Source organism: Podarcis pityusensis (assembly GCF_964106645.2).
Source record: "Podarcis pityusensis genome assembly, chromosome: 2".
Taxonomy (NCBI): domain Eukaryota; kingdom Metazoa; phylum Chordata; class Lepidosauria; order Squamata; family Lacertidae; genus Podarcis; species Podarcis pityusensis.
In genome coordinates, this window is record NC_138029.1 from 61,633,863 (window position 1) to 61,660,939 (window position 27,077).

The following is a 27,077-nucleotide window of genomic DNA, read 5'->3' on the forward strand; positions in this document are numbered from 1 at the left end:
GCAACCCAGAATTGCAGCAGCTTTATTTTATATTTTTGGCCACCATATCACACAGCTGACTACATGTGTCATAAAGTTCTAAGGTTTTGACTATTGGGCTTGTTCCTGTATGCTTTCTGCACTGGTCAGGTCTTTATTCTCCATATTGTTGCTAAAGAACCCCCAATTTTAATTGTGTAGCAAATAGCACACCAAAACCATCATCAAATAATAAGTCACTAACTTCTTTGAAAGTAGGTACCAAGGCAACAAGAAGGGCTACATGATGGAGCATTAGAACATACTGCAGGAAAATAACCACATCAGTTGCTGCCTCAATGTTTTTTTGATCTACACATGGGCTATAGTTTTAAGGTGCTGCATAGGACTCTTTTTGGAATCACTAAACTGACCTTTCATTCTAAGCCAGATGAACTCCAAGGCTAGGCCAAGAGAAACTGAAGACTGAGATCCAAAGAGCCCTTGTGAATGTTTGCAGCACATTTACATTCTCACTGAGAGGGAGGCAAATTTACCCTTGTGACTGGAACACCTGTACCCCGTGAAATGCTGAAGCAGAACCCCATCCTGCCTCCAAGTAGCAATGGGAGATTTACTTTCAGGGTTAATCAGCTGGTGGGGATTTTTGTCTGGATTACACAGGGAAAGATAATTCAACCTTCTCTTGTCACATAATACAATCCTTGCAAAACTCCTGACCCCCACCATGTGCCCCCTGTTAATGCTCAACACCACATTTAGCTTGGCCCATAAATGGTAGCTTCTAATTAAGACAGGGGAAAGTAAAGAGGTACACTCAGGCAAACCCTTGGGGTGGTGGGGCTAAACATACATACTATCACTGGTGACCCAGTAACACATGGGACTCAAGTGTGTCCTGTACTGCAGCCCCTTTACTTTGCTCAATAAAGAAAACAATGGACGCTATGGAGAACTAAGCCAGTTCCTGTCTCCATAACTCCACTCTGATCACAGTAGAGTGTGGCTAAACACTGGGACATCCATATCTGATTCCTCTGTATTGCACTGTTACAAACTCCTTTCCCTGTGAACCTGGAGCTCCACTAGAAGGCAACAATATACAGTTTGGGAATCATTGCTAGGCCAAGCCACTGACATACTGGTTGCATGAGCTGCTTTGGGGGTATGGGATCTCCCACTGCTCAGGGAGCTTAATTGCTCATTCACCTTCCACAAAGGCAGAAGAAGTTTGGCTGGGATTAAACTTTCAGGGCAGGCTGGAGATTGGGAAATACATTTCAGGATGTAGAGAGGCTAATCAACAGGGAGCCCAGAAGCAAGGAGACCAGAGAAAAGGCACATAACAAGGGAATGGACTGAAAATGAGGAAGGGTTGTGGACTTGAGTAAAAAGGCAAAAGGAGAAAAGAGATTTGAAGCAAGAAGGGGCTTTGAAGAAACAAGGTCATGAGAAAGTTCATGCTATGGACTGGAGGGCAAAGGAGGGACTGAGGCAGTAGTGCTGGAAAGGCTGGTCAAGGGACTGGAAGTGGATGTTGGGTCTCAGAGTCTGCAGTGATACTTCTACAGGCACCTCAAAGGAGCAACGAGAGCCAAAAAGAAATGCTGAAGTTGTATGGGCTGACGTTTAGCTATTTATGTCCTAACTACATGTGACATTAGCCAGGGTGGGGGGCACCAAATGGGAGTCATCTGCCCCCTGCCCCCATGCTAACTGTTGCGTGGGGAACAGCAGGTTTCATGGAGATTGCAGCTTGGGAGGGCACACTGCACACTTAATAACAGTTGTCACATGTAGTTAGAACCTGATTTCAGCTAATCAGTGAGTTCTTTGGCTGCAGGCCAAAGTCAGGAACTTATTGCACTACTTTGCTAAGCTGCTGGATGAGACTGATTACTCACGGTTAGTATTCTGTCTTACTTCCATTATACTTATCTCCCGGCATCATCTTAGAACTACAGAGATAAACGATCTCACATGGGCGAGCTGTAGCTATAGGCAAAACTACTTGCAAGAGAAAGAGTAGACATGAGTAGACACGAGAAAGAGTAGGGAAAGATGAAAGTATTACAAAGCATGGTGGAGCTACCTAGTCAGTCAAAGATGTTAACAGAATTCTTCAGTTGGACACCATTTGCAGAGAATAATATATACCGATGTCACAAAATGTTCTTTAAAAAAAACCTGAACAGTAAAACAGATGGTCTGTGCTACTTTTTGAACCAAATGACCCATGGCACTGTTGGACAACTAGTTCCTTGTGCACGTGCCTGTCTTAATGTTCTCAAGGGCTTTATCTTGAATTAAGATGGAATGATTATCACACATATGCTGACAATTCACTAACTTTCAAGGTTGTCACATTCTGACTGGCTTGTAAATGCTCCTTTAAGAAAAGTTTACTATGGTATCACTGTTTATATTCGTGTAGTCTAAGGTTACCAGATGTCCCCGTTTTCCAGGGACAGTCCCTAGATTTACAGCTTTCTCAGCATTCACATGTACATAACAAACAATAAGTGTCCCCAGATTCATTGAAAAAAAATCTGGTAACCTTAGTGTAGTCATGCTTCAAAAAGTTTAGATAGCCATGTGTATTCCTAAATAAGCTCTTTTGGTGCAGTAAGTGGGCATTATTTAGGGGCAAGGATTTACTGAGGATTTGTTCTTTGGCACACTTTATTTATTGCAGATTTAGCCATCTACATTTTTGCTATGTTTATTATATCTTATGTCGGCTTTCCTATGTTTAATTATCTAGACAGGGTGAAACTCCTAATTGCTTACTGGAGGAGGAAACATACACAAGTTGATTGAGGCCAACATATAAAAGCTGCTGTTATAATGCTACTTATTTTTATTCTACAAAGCATTAGCGTTGAACAATCTGGAACAGAATTGCCATGTTTTGTCCCCAGCCCAAGTTCTATCTGAACCCACCCACCCAAATTAGAGTGCTGTCAAAGCATTCCTAGTTTATTGGGGAAGAAGAGCTCAGGAAGAGTAAAGAGTGTGGCTGGGAGAGGGGACTGAGAAAAGAGAACAGGTCCAGCCTTACTTAAAAAGAAAATAAGAAATTTAGGCATTTATTTATTTGAAATATTTTGAGCCCATCTTTCATTGAAAAGCTATACTAGGGCGTGGGGTACAGTAAAATAAATTACAACTAAAAGTTCAAAACCACAAAGCATAAAGTGAGAACAGATCCATGTCACAGAATCAATAACAATATGCATAATATAAAACCCGGCCAAGCATAATTCAGGGGGGACAGCATTTCAAGACTACCCTATGAACTTCATAACTGAGTGGGGATCGGATCTTGGGTCTGCCTAGTCCCCTAAATATCACTACACCATGCAGGCTCTTCAGGTGAAATAGAATTTTTTTTTGAAAAAATATTAATTTCATAAACTAATTTTTACAATTTTATTTTTATCCTGCATTTCTTTCAAATACTTCCCAATTTAGCCTCACAATAATAATTTCACACACACACACAGCCCCCACTCCCGAGAGAGAGAGAGAAACTGAAATTCACCTAATGAACTTTGGAGCTAAGTGCGATTTCAAACTTTATCTTCTATGACACACTGGATCTTAAGAAAAATTACATCAATACTGGTCAAAACTGCAAACTGCTGACTATCCATGTACTGGGTATTTTAGGAAAATGAGCCAGTGTTTTAGATATATTTAGAAATTCTGTATACAATAAATCTTTCAACCCTTCCTAATTAGTACTTTGAATACTTAATTAGGAATAGTCAATCCCTTTTCAGCCATTTATTGAAAGAATAACAAAACCCAGAATTGTATAATAAAAATCCTATAAATTCTGATGCCCAACAATTACTGGATGTGATAGTTTTTTGGTAGAAGCTGGTGGTAAACAAGAACCAGTTGTAAAACCGAAAATGTTCAGGTAGGGACTTGATTTTCTATTTTTTGTTGGCAGTACGTTTCCGAGAACAATTCAAAGTGTTGGTGCTGACCTTTAAAGCCCTAAATGGCCTCGGTCCTGTATACCTGAAGGAGCGTCTCCACCCCCATCATTCAGCCCGGACACTGAGATCCAGTGCCGAGGGCCTTCTGGCGGTTCCCTCATTGCGAGAAGTGAGGTTACAGGGAACCAGACAGAGGGCCTTCTCGGTAGTGGCGCCCACCCTGTGGAACGCCCTCCCTTCAGATGTGAAGGAAATAAGCAGCTATCCTATCTTTAAAAGACATCTGACGGCAGCTCTGTTTAGGGAAGTTTTTAGTATTTAATACTGTATTGTTTTTAACACTTGATTGGGAGCCGCCCAGAGTGGCTGGGGAGACTCAGCCAGATGGGCAGGGTATAAATAATAAATTATTATTATTGTTATTATTATCCATCTGTCTCAGGAGATAATGAAGGAGTATATCTTTGGGGGTGAAGTCAAGATGTTGGAAGGTTGCAGAGCCTGCTGTAGCTGTAGAGACTGATGCAGGAGAGACATGTTTTGTTGCAGCTGGGGCAGATGAAGGCGTCCAGTTGTGCTGCTGCAGATGCACCATGGCATTTCTTCCCCTGCGCTCCTCCCAGCAGTCATTATTCATTTGGTTGGGAAAGGCTGCTGTAGGACGTGGCAGCAGGGATGGGAGCAGCCTAACATTAGGTCTTCCATTGAAAGAGCCATTTAAGGCCTCAAACACTACAGCTCACCCTAAGAAAGTATTTTAAGGCATTAAAACAAAATAAAAGCAAATCTCCTACCTTTTTGAAAATGTGGGCAGCATTGCTGAGCAGCAGATGCGAGGTGGGGAATATGTACCTTTGTCATCAATGGCTTTGTGAGCACTATCCAATCAGGTCTGTCTGAACAGCTGCAGAACCTTCTGCCGTACACAAAAGAATCTCATGACAGTTTAGGAGCTCTCTGAAAGGGGAGCTGAATTTAGCTAGCAGCAACAAACCTTCCTGATCCAAGAAAGTGAGGAGGCATGGCACAGATGGAAAGTATCTCTATCAAAAGAATTGTGAGACTGTCCTCACTCCTTACAAAAAATAATAATTCCTTGCCTATGGCTTGACTTCATTGTTTCCCCCCACAAATGTATTGTAGTTATTTCTTGTGGAATGCATGAGAAGAACAATAGATATAACTTGCTCCAACCCAAAATTACAAACTGGAGTAACCAAAATCCTACCACATATGTGGGGCAATAAAAAGTTGCTACTATAGCAAGGAAATCTCATAAAATCCTCAAAGTGGAGTCCACTTTGCTTTTCCATAACAGATTTTCCATAGTTTTCAAGCAATGCTTTCTCTTAAAATACAAACAATGTTGTCGGTTTCTAACATCCACTGCTTCCCTAACATACAACGCAACACAAAGCATTACAATTCAATCCTTACAATTATAAAAACAGTGCTGAAATCTATGTTCCTCAATAACAAAGTATGTCCCTGGGCATGCTGAGAATCAAGGCAATATATTTTCCTAAAATAAGGACTTTGACTGGGATTTAGATTTTGAGTTATCAAAACTTGGGCAAGTTAAGATGTCCTTTGTTTTTCCTGCTCAAGATAGAAACTGCTATACATTGGATTTGAGCTTGGGCACTGTTGAATAGCTTTGGGAAGAAGAGGGTGATGCACCAATTAATATCTAACAAGGAAGGATCTGCAAAATTCTAACGAGAAAAGAAGAAATGCTGACTAATTCACAAAGTGTTCAGTGTTGTACTGGGGATTGAAAGTCAAATTGATCAATGACAATTAAACATGTTTTTGCCTTGGGATTCAACTGATGACACACTATCATGGAGAAGATCCTCCAAGCAAGTTTTGCCAGCTCTATTTGTTGACTGTAAGAAACTGTCTTGTATGTGGTGAGATTGTCCATCCATGTAGTCCAGTATCACCTAGGAGCAACTACTCTAACTGACTGTATCTATTCAGGGTCATTCCCATAATCTTCTACTTCAGATATTTTCAGATGGAGATGCCTGGGATTGAATCTGGGACCTTTTGTCTGCAATGCATTAAGCTATGGTCGCTCCCCTAAAAGCATACACTGAGGTTCTCATTCCTTTAGCTCTTCTTTCTTACCAGTGCTCACTGAATGTACCTGACATGCTGTTGAGTGTCTCTCAAAGATGGGGCCAGCTGATCAAAAGTTCACATTTTTTTTAACCTTTTCTTCTTCCCAGTCCCCAAAGCACAGTATGTTTTACTGGTACTGCTAAAATAATCAGGTCATCACTGCTTATTTTTTGTATAAATAATTTGAACCATTAAATAGCAACAACGGGAAAATCTGGCTGCATTTATGGGCTAGCTGAAAAGGTCTACTTCTAGTGTTTGCACTTGCATCTGTTTTTCATTTTCCCTCTTCTTACTCTCTTCCAGATGTAGCTGTCTACAGTGCTAATATAAGCATCAGAAACTATCCCTGTCCTAGCTTTTCTTTAACCCAATCTCCTTCTTTATAATATATTGCTGTTGCAGTTTATGAGGATAAATGCCCACCAGCAGGCAAACACAAGACTGGGCAGCGTATAAAATCAAAATTAACGAGCCCATGTCTGAGGACCTTCTAATAAGCCATTAAATCGAGAACAGCTAAAATATGTAGAAATTGGAAAATAGAGCATATTCTGCTTTATCCTCAGCCTCAGTAATTTATTATGTCCTTACCGCCCCACTGACTCCAACAGAACTACTTGCAAAGTAAGTGGCATATGCCACTTAGAGTAAAGGGTAATACAAACTGGACCTAACACATGCTAATATTTTGGCAAACATGAAAGCAGATCCTGATGTTCTATGTTCTCATCCCTATTGTTTTCCAGTTCAGTGTGGCAGTGTTTATTCTTACAAATTCTGGTGAGGGGAAAAACAAAACAAATGTTAGTTCTGAAACTTTTTTTTTTATCGTAATGGCATATGGTTTAGTAGAAGGAAATGCATTTAATGTGATTCAGAGATGGCCGTAGTGTGCATGTCACAGGCAACGTATCAGACTGAAGTCATAAAGCCATGCTGATAACTTGCCCTCCCCCTCCAATGGAAGGTTTGCTCAGCACAGTGAACCTCTTTCCATAGGTTCCTCCTGAATGCTCTTGCAATATACTTTAATAGTATAACAATACAATATAAATACAGCACAATAAAAGGTCTGAGGAAATACTCCAGACTTTGCAGTATGAGGAGATTCTAATTCCGTAGGATAACTTCTACATGCACTTCCTTCCCTGATCCCCTTGGTAGAAAGGTTGGCAATAAGCAAGAACAACAGACAAACAAATTTGCATTTATTTATTTAACACCCTGCCTTTATTTATTGCATTTAAAAAGGTAAAGGACCCCTGAGTGTTAAGTCCAGTCACGAATGACTCTGGGGTTGTGGCGCTCATTTTGCTTTACTGGCCGAGGGAGCCGACGTTTGTCTGCAGACAGTTTTTTCCGGGTCATGTGGCCAGCATGACTAAGCCGCTTCTGGCGAACCAGAGCAGCGCACGGAAATGCCGTTTACCTTCCCGACGGAGCGGTACCTATTTATCTACTTGCACTTGGACATGCTTTCGAACTGCTAGGTGGGCAGGAGCTGGGACCGAACAACGGGAGCTCACCCCGTCCCAGGGATTTGAACCGCTGACCTTCTGATTGGCAAGCCCTAGGCTCAGTGGTTTAGACCACAGTGCCACCGGCGTATTTATTGCATTTACTGGCTTTACATCTGACCTTTCCTCCAAGAACCTCCAGGTGGCATACATACCGTAGTTCATTTCCTCTCCATTCAATCCTCCTAGCAACACTGGGAGGTAGGTTAGGCTGAGAGACTGCGACTGGCCCAAGGTGAGCTTCATGACTGAGTGGGCAAATAAACTCTGGTCTCCCAGGTCCTAGTTTGACACTTACTCCCAGTACAGGACTCAAGGCGGCTCACAACATAAATTAAAAACAGGTGTAGCTAAAAGACACGTCAATCAGTTATCAATATTAAACCAAAAAAAGTTACCATATTAAAAATAGTACCGAAGCATAACTTGTAACCATTTCAAAAGAACAGCAAGGGGAGAAGAAAATATACACCACCCACGATTCAGAGACGCCGCTGCGATGGCCAGTTAGCAGCCAAAGGCCTGTCTAAACAACAAAAAAAGTATTTGCCAGCCAGTGATAGGAAAGCATAGAGGGGTGTCAGCAGTTACATAATCAGAAATGCCAAGAAGCTGACATCTACAATAAACTTTAAAAGTCGGTCCTTGGTTTATTATGCATTGAATCAGCTATTGTATACCTGAGGTATACAACAACTGAACACAACAAGCATTTGCTCTGGACCTGTGTTGTGTCCCTGGCCCAGAGGTGGCAGCAGTATCAGGAAGTGCATGCCCCTTTGAAAGAGTAGCTCCACCTGCAGGACGAGGAGATCACAGAGCTCTGCACTGAAGTACTGCTGCAACATCTGGATTTTGAAACCAGTACATCAGATTATCTGGCTAAGCAACCTGAACTGTCCGGTGAATCAAATCTTTGCTTGAGACATCCATGGATTGGTTAAGAAGATACAAAACTCTGTAGATCTGCAAAGCTACAGTGAAAATATGATTCTTTTCAGTGCTCTTTAGTCCCTAATTATGAGGTTTGTGGTAGGACCCAAGATACAAGGGTTCTGTAGCTCATAGAAGCAACTTGCCTGTCTCCTGGAACTGACCATGGTTTCTGCATTTAACAGCCCAGGTTCACGTGTTCACCTCACGATCCTTTGAGTCTATCAGTTTCTGAAGTAACGCAGGCAGCTGTAATGAGATCTTTCCCTGTTCTTAGTGGAAAATAGCAACGCTTCTGCTACCATCATTCACTTACACTCAATGGTAGCACAGCTTCTTGCTTTTTGCCATCTGTCCCATAATTGCAGAAACTTTTGATTCATTCAAACTCTTGATTCATTCAAACTGAGACTGTAAGATGTCACGGTGTACTGAAAAAAAAGTGTGCAAAAAGGCCTGGAAACAATCCTGCATAACTGATGAATATTGAAAATGTGAACATTGTCTCTGCAGCAATTATCATTTAGTAGTCCGGGATAGGACTGTGTTTGAAAGATAATTGGTTTGAAGTCTATATCGCGATATTGGTTTCATCTTTCTTGACCTGGAAATATATCACAAATCATGATGTGTGTTAGGGGTGGGCAATCAATCAATCAATCAATCAATCAATCAATCAATATACCCTGCCCATCTGGCTGGGTTTCCAAAACTGGTTTCAAGTCCATATCATGATATTGATTTCATAATTTTTGACCTGGCAATATATTACGAATCATGATGTGTGTGTGTGTGTGTGTGCACGCTATGCAAAAATCACAATGTGGGAAAAACCGTGAATCCGGCCGTTGCTTCTACACAGCTCCATTCTTATTTCAGATGTGATATATTACAAATATATCCAAATGTGATCCAATTTTATCAATGAAATGATGTTAAAAGTTTATCTGCACAATATATTAAAGTTAGCCATGCTGATTAAGAAATTCTATACGATTTCTTAACTCCTTTCCATATCCTCTGAACTCTCTGCCTGTCCTTCCACTGATTGGCATTGACTGATATGCTTGATTTTACAAAAGAGCTTTACATGTGGGGTTGCCAGTTTCTCTATGGCTGCCATTAGCTCACTCTTGAAGGAACAGAGGAGCTGGGATAGGCTAGATGCTAAGGGGTTCTTGGGTTAGATTAAAATGTAAACTTTAAGGTTGTTAAATAATAATAATAATAATAATAATTTTTATTTATACCCCGCTCTCCCCAGCCATCTTTGTGTCTATAGCATGGAGATTCAATATTTTTTCTACTTTAACATTTTAAAATTGTGTTTCCTTTCTAAAATAGTCTATATTTTTGATACCTACCTCTTTATTAATCTACTCCTTCTTGCCCTTAGGCAATGACAGCAGTCTAGTTGCAGTGTCAACTGTAGGACTGCGTGGTGCCTAGCTATCCCACTGATTCAAGCTTTTGTTTTGTTTCTGCATCTGCTTTATATCTCTGCTGTGGCTGAATACTGCATCTAGATACAGATCAGTGCACAGAAGAGCTGGGAATAGCTATATTTTCAAGTAAACACTTTTCTAAAATAACGGAACATAAGACTGTTGTCTTCTTGCAGCCCAAAAAGCACTAGAGGGCGCCTTTAAGCTTAGGAAAAATGTGCAAGGTAGAAAAAGAAGGAAGACACACAAACACACAAAAGCTTTTGACTCAAAACAGGATAAATGAGTTGTTTTGTAAGGCCACTATAAAAAATATACAACATGGACAACCCCATGCATAAGCCATAGTGCATCAAGAGAGTACTGATTTTTACACACACACACACACACACACACACACACAGACACACACAGACACAGACACAAAATAAAAATTGAGTTGGGAGAGGATATTTGTGGTCTACACAAGTAACTCTCAGTACCTATAGGTATGGATGATATTTTCCTATCTATGTAGGAAAGAATCCCAAGTTTGTTAGTGCTAAGGACCAAGATTAGCCAAAATGCTTGCAACTTTAATTACGGGGAGAGGAATACTATGTATTATGGGGAAAGCTCAACTAGGTATGGCTAGAAAGAGTCTTGTCTACCAGCTCTGGGATTCCCTGCTGCAGAAGGTGGTTTCTTATTTCTCCTAGACACTTCTAAGTAGCACTGGTAAGACTGTAATTTCTGTTCGCAGCATAGATTGCTGAGCTTTCCACTAGGGATCTTTATCAGCTGCAGTGGGCAATTCTCTAACTAGCAAAACACCCAAAATATAAACTCAAGCTCTGCTTATGTCAGTGGGGTTTAAACCATGTACTTGAATTCTTTACTAAAGTGGAGCCAAGTTATGCCTAAATCTCAGTGAGGTGCTTGAGCCTGTAAATGTCTTCCAAATATAGAGCCTGTCACTTTTATTATGCTGACTCGTACTTCGTTACTCAAATAGTTCAACGGGGCCGCTCCAAGATGGTAAAAGGTTAAGCAAGGTGAGGGTATCAAATTTGGTTCCTTAAGGAGGCTGATCTATTCCTTTCTGCCCCTACAAGCAGTCCAAAGAAAACACTTTCAAAGCTACTGCTTTGAGACAAAGCACAAGTTCTGCCTCTTCCCTTTGTCACCTGATCATTACCATACAACCAGGATACTGCTGCACATGATATTTTTAATACTGCACTTTAGCTCAATATGAATTCTAATTCTATGTCCTTTTGGGGTGGACTATTCTAAATGTCCATAGGACTGTAGATAAGCTAATATCACCTGCTTCCCAAGAATCATGGAGCCAAATAAATTCTAGAACCGAGAACCAGTGGTTAGAGTGTTAGTGTAGGACCTGCGAGGCCAGGGTTGAAATCCCCACTGGGTGCCATTGGGCCAGTCACTGCCTCTCAGCCTAACCTACCTCACAGAATTGTTGTGGGGATTAAGTGAAGGAGAAGACAACCATGTAGCCCACCTTGAGCTCCTTGGTAAAAAAGGTGGGATATAAATGCAGCAAACAAACAAATTTCCAGTTCTCTGGGTTCATATCTGTTGATAAGCTGGTACACCTTGGAATAGGAAATTGACATATTTGACCCTACTTTATTATAAAAGGTTTTTTTTAAAAAAATACTAGGGATAACAAGCCAGTAATTACAATAGGTAATGTACATTATACAGACAATTTAAAAATCACAATGTGCTAGTACTACCCTGACTTTCGAACACTAAGCAAAGTCTTCAGTTCTGATTATCGGGGGGGGGGGGAATCAATAACGGTTCATCTAGCTCTAAGTTCATGAGTAACGTTCTCCTTTTAAACATGGGATGGGAATGGGATGGGAATGATTCCATCCCAGCAGGTGCAGTACTCATACAGAGAGGAATTATCATAGGACTCAGTGCAGCCCTGTTTTCTCCGTACTTGGCACATACAAAGACAAGTAAGAAGGGCTGGATGGGAATAAGAGGCATGGAAAGAAACTCCAAATACTTGTACAGTACAGTGGTACCTCGGGTTAAGAACTTAATTCGTTCTGGAGGTCCGTTCTTAACCTGAAACTGTTCTTACCCTGAGGTACCACTTTAGCTAATGGGGCCTCCCGCTGCCGCTGCGCCGCTGCTGCACAATTTCTGTTCTCATCCTGAAGCAAAGTTCTTAAACCGAGGTACTATTTCTGGGGTAGGGGAGTCTGTAACCTGAAGCGTTTGTAACCCAAGGTACCACTGTAATTACTTGGTGTGCTTATTGCACACACACACACACACACACACACACAATTATGTGCATGAATTGAGGAAATTTGGTTCTTTTGAGCCCTATGGAAATCCCTCTGCTTGCAGATGCTGGGCTGTACTTGAATTTGCCTAGTGATTTTGCCCACGATTAAAAATAACTGGACATTAAATAACTGATGCAGAAGGGCTGAATCTAAGGAATGAGTCTACACAACTGCATGGATAGACTACACAGTCTTTTAACAACACAAAACTTCTCGTTATGTCTTCCTCCTTGTACAGCTGTTTAATTCTGAATACATAGAACAATTTGTTGTGTGTGGGGGGGTTATTACGTTTTCTAGGGGAAAGCACATAACATTTTACCACTTGCTATGTGTACCTAAGCTCAAACAAAACTGCTTACATTCAAACTAGCTATGAGTATGCTTCCTTGCCAGGATGTAATCTCTATTTCACTATAAAAATAGAGTGGCTGTTTCTATATAAAAAAAGTTTATGTTTGGTGCACCATTCTAAATGCTTAGCTCTTTTACTAACTAACAGAAATAATCTGTGTATCTGAAGAAGTGTGCTTGCACACGAAAGCTCATACCAAGAACTAACTTAGTTGGTCTTAAAGGTGCTACTGGAAGGATTTTTTTTATTTTAACAGAAATAATACGCTGATAAAGTTTCATTTTACCTATAGGAATACGACAGATTTTGAATGTAGTCTGGCAAATTACTCAGTGTGTTGGCTAGAGTCCCTTTGCTGGGAGTACAAAACTGGCTCTTAACTCAACTAGGTTTCATATACATTCTGAGGCCCAGAGACCACTGGAAGAAAGAACTCCATCCGGCCAGGAGGTCAGTGGGAGGATACAGAAATCCTCATCTGGGACATAGTACCAATTTGATGCACTGCCTCAGCTTCCGACCATATTCAGCAAAAGCACATCATTAAGATACTTGGAGATACTCCATGAAAGCTTTTCCACCTGCATTCTGCATTAAAAAAGTAAAGGAGCCCTGACCATTAGGTCCAGTCGTGACCGACTCTGGGGTTGTGGCGCTCATCTCGCTTTATTGGCCGAGGGAGCCGGCGTACAGCTTCCGGGTCATGTGGCCAGCATGACTAAGCCTCTTCCAGTAAACCAGAGCAGCGCACGAAAACGCCATTTCCCTTCCCGCCGGAGCAGTACCTATTTATCTACTTGCACTTTGATGTGCTTTCAATCTGCTAGGTTGGCAGGAGCAGGGACTGAGCAATGGGAGCTCACCCCGTTGCGCGGGGATTCGAACCACCGACCTTCTGATCGGCAAGTCCTAGGCTCTGTGGTTTAACCCACAGCACCACCCACGTCCCTTCATTTCATTCTGGTATTCTGGTATAATATTTAATCATTATTTGGTGCATGCAGAGCCTTAACTTTCTGATTTATTTTTAAGGTCACTGCATAAATGTGTAATCAAACAAATAAATCTATTGCAGAAAGCATTGGGATAAACTTGCTCATGAGAACCTTGCGTGTTTAGAGAATTGCAGTCTAATTCTGAGTAGGTCCAAAATATATCAGCACAAACTAAAGTAAAAAGCAGCACTCTATATATGTTCCTGTTCATCTTACTGTTCTGTTATGAGCATTGGCAGAAAAAAGTCCAATTCTGAATGTTCTCCAGTCTTAGAGCTGCCTATTCCTGGGGGAAGCATTGCCAGAATCATGTGACTTGGTGAACTGTAAGTAATCTGGCAATTTCCTCATCCTATCAGAAGGAGTGAAGTGTTCTGAGGTTGCATGTTTAGCTAGGATGAAGATTAAAAACAAAGCAAAAAATACTTTGATTAAGCTGCTTCTGGCGAACCAGAGCAGCGCATGAAACGCCATTTACCTTCCCGCCAGAGCGGTACCTATTTATCTACTTGCATTTTGACGTGCTTTCGAACTGCTAGGTGGGCAGGAGCAGGGACTGAGCATCGGGAGCTCACCCCATCGCGCGGGGATTTGAACCACCGACCTTCTGATTGGCAAGTCCTAGGTTCTGTGGTTTAACCCACAGTGCCACCCACATTAAGAGAAAGCAAATCCAAGAAGTTCAAGATCATGACTAAGGTTTCTGTCACAATCAGAGATCAGTACCTGAATACATACGCTCTCACACAAACACAGACACATTCATTGAACACTTGTTTCAAAAGTTAGATACTATAAGAGAATAGGATGATAAATATTTTTAGGCAAGTTTGCATCATAATAATTCATTGTTAAGAAGAAATATTAGATAATTTTTGCTCCTTGACCCTTTGTTCTTTCTTGAGGTACTCATACTTCTCCTGAGATGGTACATCCAGTTAGCAAATGTGCACCTTCATCTTGCCCACCATGACTAAGTAAGGGGTGTGTGTGTGTGCAGAACACACATCCTCACAGCAGACCTTTCTTAACCTGCCCCTTCTTAAAACTGGGTTACACGTGTCATTAGGACACTGGATAACACTGATGAAGATAAGATTACTGCCCAGCATTTCTAGTAAACATAGAAACCGCATCACCTCCACTTATCTTTTAAAAAACTACATTCAAAGTACAGTGGTTATGGCCTGGACGTGACCAGCCCAGCTTCAAATTCAGCTCCATGCAACATATTTCCCATCCCTGGGTCCAATGAATTACTGTTGAGTGCCTTTCTCTTGTGGTCAAAACACCTCATTTTTCAACTTCCTCTTTTTTTATCCCCCCAAAGAGCAGGATCTACTATTGCATCCTATTGCTCCTGAGTCTCACCTCACTGGATCATCACCTTGTCACCTCACTGGATCACGACCCTTGTGAGCGAGGCCGTCGGGAATCTTGTACTCCCAGCAGGGTCACTCAAACTCAGAACGCAAGGGAGAAACGTGCTAAGAGGAAGGCACGCCTGGCAAATCCACACCGTGATCAACTCCTGCCTGGGAACCAATGTCCCCACTATGGAAAAATGTGTGGGTCCAGAATTGGCCTCCACAGTCATTTATGGACTCATTGTTAAAACCATGTTTACGGAAGACAATCTTACTTGGCTGCGAGTGATCGCCAAAGAAGAAGAAGCAGCTCCTGAGTAACATGTGCATTAAACTGGTTGTTGCAGAACCTCAATAAAGTGGTGCCCCAGGTACTTTTCTAATGACAAGGTCAATTCTACTCACTCCAAGCTACATACTGCAGGTGTTGGAGAGAAACATTTTGCCTAATCTTATTTTCTCCTATTTCTAGCAAAATCCGTCTCCACATAAACGTTGAATCCTTCGTTTTTTATCCCCCCCCCACATGGAACCCTCTTTCAGCAAGTTTATTCAGTCTTCCATCATATTGGAAATCATTTCCTGCTTGTTAACACACCACATTGACAACTCCCCACTGCCTGCTGGACGCATGAGATCTAATGGTGGTCTGCATTCTTCAATTGCTTTTTTAAAGCTTTTGTTGAGAAACTTTTAATTTAAATATAATGGGTACTGAAATCTGTTCTCACATTGCAATGATATTGTGAGTCCCAATATTTCCCAACTGTGCATGACCTAATTGCAGTTCTTGAAGGATTGACTTGACAGACTTCAGACACAGAGACACTGTTTGGAGGTCACCAATGTGTGCAGGGATGCCAGAAAGCAGTAAATTGAACTCAAGTGGTTTTCATTCTGCGGGGCACGGAGAGGAGCAGGCAAGGTCACTAACCTTCCAACCCTATTCCCTGTAATTAAAATCCAATCAGACCTTTAGATTGATTCAAAGTGCTTCTTGGTGAGTCCCGGGAGGATTTAGGGACGCAAGACACAAGGAAAACACTTTTTGCTTCTCAGCAGTTGCAAGAACATTGGAAAACGAAAATACATTGGGTGATAGGCAATGGAGAAAGGGAGGAGAAAAAGGGAAGAGAATGGTTTTACTCTGTTTGACAAAAGCCGTTCTCATAAATATAGTTCTAGGATGAAGCACAGTAAGTTGCTGCTTTCTCTTCCAAGCCTTTTGCAGAGTTTTCTCATTTCCAGTTCTAAACCAAATTGCAAGATGAAAGCAAACCATATCCCAAAATGTACTTGTGGTATGTGTATGGTGGGCATACACCACCCATTTGTGGTGGGGTTTCCTTTTAATTAGTGCTTTACTGTTGTATTTGTGTGTTAGTTTTCAGTTTCTCCGGGTGGTTTTTGTTGTTATTTTGGATTTGTTTTCTTTTTCTCTTGCAATTTGTTTTTAAAATGGGGAACGAGTACTGAAACAGTACTGTCTTATACTGCTATCTTCTTCTAAAAAGAAAGAAAGGAAAATCCTGCATTAAAAAACTCAGAATTTTCTCATTATTGACCCGAAACAACTTTGCACTGGTAATGCTGTTTTGTGTAAAGTAAAAAGGTTGCTTTTGAATTATTTGGTTGTGAGCATAGATTTATTTGCAGGTGGACAGCTGGTGTCTCAAGAGCTAGTTGAAGATCCTAAAAGAAATTCCATGAATGGGCAAAGATGGTTGGTTTTTACTACCTAGAACACACACAAGATACTTGAGTATGGACTAGAAAGAGACATTTGCTGCCCAAGACAAAGGAGAAGATGATGCCTGCCCATTGCACAACAATCAATTTGATGCACCAATTTGATGCACTGCATCAACCAATAAGACAGGCAGGTGACTCTTACTTCAATGCTGGTGATGAGGCAAAGTTCTCCACTGCACCTAGGCAGCAGGCTAACTTTGCAATCAAATATATATCTTAAAAATAACTTAAATTGCCAGTTCTCTCTCCTTAGAAGGAAACAGGTACTTCAGCAGCTGCATCTGGATCTTCCCATAGCTTTCGGAAGCAGGGAGCCGCATCGCATGCACTTAATATTATTTCTCCTTTCCGCCATAACCATTTATGATACATTTTTACACAACACATGAATCCAACAAAGAAGATAAGAAGAGTTTGGATTTGATATCCCGCTTTATCACTACCCTGAGGAGTCTCAAAGCCACTAACAACCTCCTTTCCCTTCCTCCTCCACAACAAACACTCTGTGAGGTGAGTGAGGCTGAGAGACTTCAGAGAAGTGTGACTAGCCCAAGGTCACCCAGCAGCTGCATGTGGAAGAGCGGGAAGCGAACCCCGCTCACCAGATTACGACTCCACCGCTCTTAACCACTACACCACACTGGCTCGTACATGCATACTATTCATAAAAACTGGTCAGTAGGCCTGCTGTCACGCTTAATCAATGAGGTGCTTCTCTGTACAACCTTTAGAATAATTATATATTTCAGGGTAGGTAAGAATTCTCTGTTAAATATGTGAATAATGACTACACACTGGAAAAAATAACATTAAATAGGAAGAATATAATAAAGTTTAATGAAACAGAAATCACTAGGCTAGTTCACTATAAAACATCCAAACAGATTTTAATTGGGAAAACAACTTGTTTCCTTCCCTTTTTGCTTCATGATGCTTTTCCCCCCAGAAGCAGCAATGGGAAGGTCCTCCTTCATTTTTTTTTTTATATAAGATATTTATTGAAGTTTTCAAGATATTACAAAACACCCAAAAAAAAAAGAAAAAGAAAATACAAAGTAAAAATATTTAAAAACAATTCATTCCTTCCATTACTTGACCTTCATTTGCTTAGTTCCAGGACCTCCTCACACCTCCCTTTTTTGTATTCCAGTTCAATTATTTCGTTCAGCAAATCCCTCCCCTCTTTATGTATCCTAATCATTAATCATAAAGTATTGTAATTTTAGATTTTTACATATTAATAATCCATTTTTTCATATTCCTTGTAACCTTTCAGCTAAAGTTCACTTAGTTTCTATCCAACATCATTCTAGCATTCATTAATTTTACAATATTTCTGTAGATAGTCTTTAAACTTTTTCCAATCTTCCTCCATCGACTCTTCTCCCTGGTCTCGGATTCTGCCAGTCATTTCCGCCAATTCCATATAGTCCATCACCTTCAACTGCCATTCTTCCAAGGTGGGTAGATCTTGTGTCTTCCAATACTTTGCAATGAGTATTCTTGCTGCTGTTGTGGCATACATAAAGAAAGTTCTGTCCCTCTTTGGCACCAATTGGCCGACTATGCCCAGGAGAAAGGCCTCTGGTTTCTTCAAGAAGGTATATTTAAATACCTTTTTCAATTCATTATATATCATCTCCCAGAAAGCCTTAATCTTTGGGCACGTCCACCAAAGGTGAAAGAAAGTACCTTCATTTTCTTTACATTTCCAACATTTATTATCGGGCGCATGGTAAATTTTTGCAAGCTTGACTGGTGTCATGTACCACCTGTATATCATTTTCATAATATTCTCTCTTAAGGCATTGCATGCCGTAAACTTCATACCTGTGGTCAACAACTGTTCCCAGTCAGCAAACATAATGTTATATCCTAGATCTTGTGCCCATTTAATCATAGCAGATTTCACGGTTTCATCCTGAGTATTCCATTTCAACAACAAGTTTTACATTTTTGACAAAATCTTAGTATTGGGTTCTAGCAATTCTGTTTCCAGTTTTGGGAAGGTCCTCCTTCAGTTGGCAGAATCCAGGAGCAATGAGACCTGTGTTCATTTTCTTCTTGGTTGCTACTTGTTAGGGGGAAATACCGTGGGCCTGCCTGTATTTTGGTACTGGCGAGGATTAGGTCTGACAGGAGGAAACTTGTAATGTTGAAAAAGCATATAACGTAGCTTGGAAGGGCATGCATTCCACAGCCTCAGGGCTGTCATGGAGAAAGCCCTCACATGCACTACCCTGCCTGAACTTCACCAGGGCCTCTTCGTGGAGAGACATGTTAATATGGGTGGAGTCTCTCCACCCAGATATTTGTGGCCCAAGTCATTTAAGGCTTCGTATGTTAAATATGGTCCTTGATTGAGGCTTGGAAGTAAACTGATGAGTAGGTCAGATCTTTTAAGGCTGGCATAATATGTGTCTGGCTGGTGACGCCCATTAGGACCCTAGCTGCTGCATTCTGATCTAGCTGCAGCCTCTGTAGTATCTATAAGGGGAGCTCCACAAAGAACGCATTACAAGTGTCCAAACAGGAGGTTACAAGAGCATGTGTTACTGTAGCTGGACTTCTTCTATCCTGGAAAAACATGGCTGGAGAACCAGCCATACCTGCAGATAGGCACTCCTATCCACTAAAGCCACCTGGGCCTCAAGTGACAACACTAGATCCAGGAGGATCTTTCCTCCCATGGCAAACTCCTGATCTGGATTAGCCCCCCTCAGCTGTACCTCCTATTTACAGATTTTTTTAAAAAAATATTGCACAATTGCTAATTGCATGAATGGTGTCACATTTAGCTCTCAATTATAGTTCTCATTTGATTCCCTAAAATAATCACACAGTTGGAGTCTTCGATAGGGGAGATACATAAGCTGAAGTCGGGGCAGGGCCTCTCTGTTGCTGCAACTGCCTTATTGAGTGCACACCTAGGAGTAGCTGAGAGATGCTGGACTGATAGACACACTCTTCCCTAACTTGCAAGTATAATTTTGACAATAAAGAGTTAATTCCCCACTCTGAACATTCCGTACCCGATGGCGCTGTGACTGTCACATTTTATTCGATCTATCCACTTTCTTCTTCGAAGGACCATGCGATTGCATTCTTGTTTTGGCCACAATACCTGATAATGCTTACTGTACTTTTAATAGCTATTTGAAGGCTGAAGCTAAATTGGTATCAGCTACGCTAGTGCTGGCAAGGATTATGATACTACCAGGATTAACTGGTCTGAAGAGAACTAAAGTGATTGGCAAGGCAGCCAATGGGTAGCATTATTAGAATGTAAGTGTGTAAAACATCAGTTCCACCCACAGGAATTTATCAAATGTTGTCATACCAGCAGAAGTGGGATACAGTGGTACCTTGGGTTAACTACTTAATTCATTCCGGAGGTCCGCTTTTAACCTGAAATTCTTCTTAACCTGAAGCACCACTTTAGCTAATGGGGCCTCCTGCTGCTGCCGTGCCGCCTGAGCACGATTTCTGTTGTCATCCTGAAGCAAAGTTCTTAACCCGAGGTAATATTTCTGGGTTAGTGGAGTCTGTAACCTGAAGCGTATGTAACCTGAAGCGTATGTAACCCAAGGTACCACTGTACTTCTCTCTCTTTCATATTTCTTAGGCTGTCACGCCCAAGTGCAGTGATCAAACTACAGAGAGGAAGGAGAAATCTTCAACTCCTTAGTACATGTGAGGTTTTAACCTCTTGCACTCAACTGTGGTCCCAAGCCAGATCAGGTCACTGCACCTGTAATTGGGACTTCCCAAAAAGGATCTGTTGTTTTATGTCAGGGTTTGCCAACCTATTACCTGTGAAGGCAATGCCTTACCCCCAGGCAAGGCCCCCAGACTGAGCTTTTTATTGTGTTTTGTTTTGTTTTATTTTATTGTAAGTATCTAGTCCTCCTAGAAAGAAAGTTATAAAGCAAAATGTGCAGGTACCCTTCTAAGCATTTTCTCTGAAATAGTCAGCTTGGCTGTTCCTGCCTGTCACAGTGTATGAAGTCAGAGCTATGACTGATAAGTTGAGTTGTTTGGACACCAGGAAATGGCTGGACACCCTGGGGATCTAAAGAGTTATGGTCCCCTTGCTTACTGCACTTTTCCTGCTTCTTTCTTTTCTAGTCCTTGGAATCTCCCTTTTTTTCCCCTCAGCAACCAGGATGCATCTTTCCTGTGTCCCTAGAAGTTATTTTCTGCAAACACTACTCTCCTCTCAAAATGTGAAAACTTTGCGGAGGTTTAGGAATGTTTCCTGGTGTGCAGGAAGTACAGGCCAGGCAGTCGTTATGGATTCACTGTATAGTAAACTTAGAGCACGATGAAATCCATGTCTACTCAAAAGTCTGTGGTCATTTATGACTGGTGCCCACAGTACTCTCTCAAAATTTGAAATGTGCCCACTGGTCCAAAAAGGTTGGTGGAGTTGTTATGTCCCTCTACCTCAGTGGAGATCTTGTAGTCACACTGAAAACAAAGCTAATAGTGGAGCCTTAAAATGGAGTTTCTCAACTGTGCTCATGGAGTACTACATACCAGTTTGAGTCCAGGGTAAGTAATTTGATGCTTGCCAAGGACAATAATGGATCATTTGCTCTGGAACAAAGGGTGAGCCCAGGAATGAATTTTAATGTGCCAGTATCCAAGCATCCCCCCACTGAGGACAGATTATAAATGTATTACAGACCCATTGGTATGTAACTATAGGGGATTAGTACATTCCAACATTTCCTGTTTGCAGGGGATTGTGACTAAAAATAGAGCTAATACTGCAAGAAATAAGCTTTTTTATAAACACACACACACACACACACACACACACACACGATTAGAGTAGTCAGTAAGAGTATTTCTACGGCCCATGCTAATTCATAAATGAGCATTCAAATTCCTAGCGACTATATTTAAGCAGACCACTTAGAACAAACCCCGTTTGCCTAATCTTTAATAAATTACATTCTTAGCGCCTGAAAGCCAAGAAGGTTTTTACACAAGGTACCTATTTTTTGCTTTTGCCCTTCGCAGAACTCTACCCAGTAGGTAAATCTTTGCTACTTCTATAGCTGGTCCAGCTTTTCTCTTATCTAGAATGCTCATTTACGCTCTATATTTGTCTTTAATACAGACATCACCAGAAGTGTTTCTCCTCTTAGGACCACACCCACCCACCCACAACTCACATTATCAGTAATTAATTGCTACACTTAATTGCTTCTCATGCTATGCCAATGTAATGAATGGGAAAAAGAGCTAGGAGCATGCCACTTGTTCTTTAAAAACCCGCAAACAAAAGTAGTGTATTTGTACAGTGTTTACAGAGGAAGAATACGCCACCGTCTGATTTTAACCTTAAAAAATGGCATGCAGGTATGTAAAAAGGAAGTAACCTTGCTAATGTTAGCTTCAACAGACTTTTTTTATTGCTACATGATGTTGTCATACTGGAGTACTAAAATGACAAACGTGTCTGCCTCTAATAGTGCAATCGTATAATCAACTCAGAAATCAGGCAGAGATAACCTGGAGCTACTTCCAGGTAAAATGCACTTGGAACTGCACCCTAAAGCTAAAAAAGTTATTAAATAAAACTAAACAAACAGTCATAAAAATTGCACAGGTACTGGGAAGGACTTAAGACACCTTTATCATTTCTATCACAGCATTATCAAATAGGTATTCGTGATAGCCATGCAACCACATTTCACACAGTAAAAACAGCAACGATGGATATGTTATCTGGAAAACAAATTGCATTTCCCCAGATACAACTATGGTACATTACATGCTGGAAATTGTAATAATAATAATAATAATAATAATAATAATAATAATGTTCCAGCAATAGAAGCAAGATTTGAGAGAATATATCTGGAGTAGGCAATACGTAACAAATGCCTATCAACTGATCTTGCGGCAAGGCAGATCCCAGATACTAGCCCTAACACATATTCATGTAAATGACTTCAAAAACACCCCAGCTGTTCTTTTCTTTAACAGCCAGATAAATAACTGTGCATTTGCTGTACTGTAATAATCTGTAGATCACAACTAAATATAAGCCTTTCTCTGTTTACAATTAAGCAAACGCTGAGATATCTCAACGGAAATCTGTTTCAGCACTGGCCTTCCTAAAAACAAACAAACAAACCGAGCCAAACAGGCTTGTAATTCCTGTGTGAATGAAGACTTTGAGAATGCTTATTCTGTTTTTCTAAGATGCATATTCTGTTGCATGCACATGCCTTCCCCCTTACACTGGAGAGAAGGTGGAAGCCTGTGCACGTGGGTGTTTCATGTAGCTTTGGATGAGATCCAAGACTGCCAACCTGCATTCTAGTTGCTCATCCACTACTGCCAATTAAATAAATTGCTACCAATGCATTTGGAAACAGCTCTTCAAAGATTTAATATTAAAACCTTAAAACTATGATAATGATTGAAGGGGGAAGGGGGAGGGGAGGGAGAGAGAGAGTGTGCTGACAGGGATAGTAAGAAGACTGAGGTTCAGAATGATGTGCAGTTTGGAGAAAAGATTACAAAATAAAGGGAAAGGCAAAGTTACCGGGTAACCAACTCGTCCTGACTGCCCCTGTGATATTAAATAAGGAAAACAATAAGATCAGTCAATTGCACTTAACAACAGCAAGGCATCATAGAATATAAAAAGTCAGGGGTTGATCTGAAAGGGAACAGAAGCTCTGCAGGGGACAACTCCTGTCCCCTGAGCAGCAGGAGAGCAGAACAGAGCTCATGTCTGGGTATAGTATATCCTTTTTTAATTTTTATCTGTGCAACAACCATATGAGGTAGACTGGGTTGTCATATTGTGATCTGCCTAAGACCATTCTCCATTATGGGTAGTATTCAGCTAAGTTTTACTCAGAGTGCACCTATTAATGGACTTAGTCATGTTCTTTAATTTCAATGGGTCTACACTGACTAAAACTTAGTTGAATACCAGCAAAGATTTAAACTCTCGTCCTGCAGGCTTAGACCCAACACTGCATTAATCTGCATTAGTCCACATAGAACAACTTTTTCTAAGAGTAATTTTTCTACTAACAGGGGATACTTGATACAGTATATCTAAGAACTGAAAGCAGTGTAAAAACCCAAAATTCAGCTGAAAAGTAACCTTCAAGTGTCTCTGTTAGTTAATGCACGTGGTGCTTTCCCCAAACATGCCCTCATGATCCCACTTGATTTTGTAGTCCTTAACGCATCACCATGTTCAAGTCACTAGGATCACACATAATCACCTTCATTGTTAAAAAACAATTGTAGCCAAATATTTGATTCTGTAGCTCTATGGTCATGCTGTTCAAGTGCAATTGGAATACTCATGGCGAACTTAGAGTGCAATTAGAGTACATGGGTGAATTTTGCCTCCCTGCTTTTTCTTCTTTTTGAGCTACAAGTGGACATCAGCTGAGGGGAGATGAGTCCTTCTCAGAGGGAGAGGGAGAGCAGCTTGCTTCCTTGACCCCTTTGCTTTGCCTTAGACTGGCCCATTGCCTAATGTTGCTTCCAACCAGAGATATAAATTCTTTTCTGCAAATGTAAGGCAGCAAGAGCTGCATCTGTACAGCAGGGTCAGGTTACACTATGCAGTGTGTACATATAACAGAGGCATAAACCTATATTATTTATATATACATGCAGTAGTGGCATAAAAATGTATTAGCTGACACACTCTTTAATTCTATGCTGCGAAGTTCATGCCTCTTCTATTACAACCCTTGAGAAGGTCATGAGCCGAAGGGGAATATGCAAGTATTTTTATGGGCATAAGTTTAATATGTATTTGGCATCTGGATCACTGAATGATATCTGGACAACAGTAACTCAGTTTACACCTTCAGACCAGTGGCTTAGCGTGGGTTGTCAGCACCCGGGGCAAGGCAAGTAATTTGCGCCCCCTAACCCGTGGATTTGCACCCCCTAACCCATGGATTTGTGCCCCCTAACCCTAACCCCCAGATGTTGCGCCCGGTGCGGCCAGCCCCCCCTGCACCCCCCACGCTATGCCACTGCTTCAGACAAATGTTCTTCCAATTTTTTTAAGTTTCTGCCTGGATCCATAGCCGAAATGCTTAATAAGAAACAACGGCTTTAAATAATGGAGCACTTTGATCCATTCAAAATTCTCCTCACACCAAACTGACCCATTGTGATAATTTTGCTTAGCAAAATAGGAACTCAGAATGAAAAATAGGATTGGTTCTGGATATTTGAAGATTATCTGGGGCAGAGGCAATCCATGCACTCCTTACAGTGCCTTTTCAAGCTGGCTCACTTAATAATAATAATAATAATAATAATAATAATAATAAATTTTATTTTTATCCTGCCCTCCCCAGCCGAAGCTGGGCTCAGGGCGGCTAACAGCAATCAAATAATCCAACATTCTAAAAACATTTCATTATAAAAATTAATTAAAATCAAATTGGTGGCAACTATTAAGCAAAATTCTTCTTACAATGGGTGACATTCAGATTAGAGGAACTCTTCATAAGACAGGAAGGTTTAGAGATGACAATTGGTAGATGAGGGTGAAAAAGGAGAAAGAATATGTTTCTCCACTTATTTTATCTTTTTTTCACCTGCTTTGTTCATGTCACCTCTAAAATGAGAGACATATGTCCACCTCTCACTACCAGAGGGAGTGCCTAGGGCCAACAGGCCTACCCATTTCAGTAACAGTAGTAGAGGTAGTAGTAATAGTAGTAGTGGAAATTGTAATAATAATAATACTGAAAACCCAATAATAATGGACTCAGTATGTACTATGCAGTTCAGAACTCTCCTGTGTCAGTGACCCTCTATACTCTCTACCTTACCATACAGAGTGTTTTATAATATTTTGTATGGTTGGTTCTGAATTATGAGAGCATGGTAAATATATTATTCAGGCTGCAGAAATTACCTACTCAGCATGTGACTTTAATAACCTCTGTAACCAGCTCTTTTGAAGCACTTTTGAACAGCATACTCATTCTGCAGACAGGATGATCAGTTATCTAGTAGCCATAAATACTGAACCACAAAGTTTAATATTTAATATGTGAACCCAATTTATGGCAACTGAAAAGTAACAAGCAGCTTTGGTGGCATAGGGAGTGAAGAATGAATTTTCGGCATAGTATGATGCTTTATGGTATGTGTAGTAATGAATTCCTTATGGCTGAAGAAAGAAAATAAAGGGGGGCATGCTCAGAAGAAACCAATTGTCTTAAATGTAATGCTGTACAAATACAAAAATATTGTGGACAGTAGAAGGACTTTGTCATTGTTGTAGTTAAGGCTTAGAAAGAAACTATGCTATGCAACTATGAAAACGTATTATACGGATAAAAATGAAAACCTTATTTAGGTGAAAAAGGCATATTTGCAATTTAGTCATAGTACATCAGTTCCAAATGAAACTGATTGGATGCAAAAATGGAATAAATCTTGCATGAACAGTCCAATTTAAAAAGTAAACAAACTGCACAGTGGAAGGAGTATCAGGGTCTGGTCTTGCAAGTAGAAATGGATGCAATCTAGATTGACTTCCGGGGTGGCGCCATCGGCAATGGCGGACTCCCTCTGAACTGCAGGGACTAGCTCCGCGTGAAACGGGTCTTCTCCGCTACGGCGAAGCGGGGACCCTTTTAAAAATCACAGGCGGATGAAGCCTGTGACCATGGGACTCGGCGGGCACCATTAGCGCCCCCCCAACTCGCAAAGGAACCCATTAACGGGCTCCGAAGTGAAGAGGGGGAAGTGGCGCGGTGCTGTGAGTCAACTATTTCCGTGGAGCGAAGCCGCATAGCCGTTGCCGGAGAGCGCTGCCTTTTTCCTGGGACAATTTGGACTCTAAAATAAGCACCCGTGAGTACTTAAACTTTGAACAACTGGACCTTAAATAAGGACTTGCGAGCAGAAAGGAATTGGATTTAAAAATTTATTTTCAATTTGGTACTGAACGGGAAGGTCTAAACAGGAAGTCAGCCTTCCGTTCTTTTGTAGACAGAATAAAGCAAAGACAACGTAAACTAGAGCCTAGAAAATCGCCTTTAAAGGATTGGATTTCATCATTTAAAATTGTGGAACCCCCCTTCGACAGCAGGAGAAGAAGGGGGATCTTTTTCGGACTGTTTAAAGTGAGTTTAAAGTAAAGTAACTTTCCACCGTCCTGACCCTGGAGCGGGGTGTCAGGACTGACGTTTGAAGCTCATTGACCAGAGACAAACGTTTTTGACATATAGCTAAAGAAGAGAAACATAGTGATTCCACTGTTTCCTTTCGCATTTTAAAGGAACAAATATTGATAAAATATCTCAAAAAGGAAAACTTT

General features: G+C 41.0%; 2 protein-coding genes across 2 annotated transcripts in view; one reads left to right on the plus strand and one right to left on the minus strand.

Annotated features, from left to right (window-relative positions):
* LOC308469244 (uncharacterized protein) overlaps window positions 1–27,077 on the minus strand; it is a 310,857-nt gene that overhangs the window by 66,353 nt on the left and 217,427 nt on the right. Inside the window, exon 4 of the mRNA XM_080991449.1 lies at window positions 23,301–23,327. Coding sequence (XP_080847575.1) covers window positions 23,301–23,327 — 27 coding nt within the window. The remainder of the gene's footprint in view (window positions 1–23,300; window positions 23,328–27,077) is intronic.
* The window catches only part of LOC308471736 (uncharacterized protein), a gene marked incomplete at its 5' end in the record, with an annotated part of 209,007 nt that overhangs the window by 56,767 nt on the left and 125,163 nt on the right, over window positions 1–27,077 (plus strand). The window lies entirely within an intron of this gene.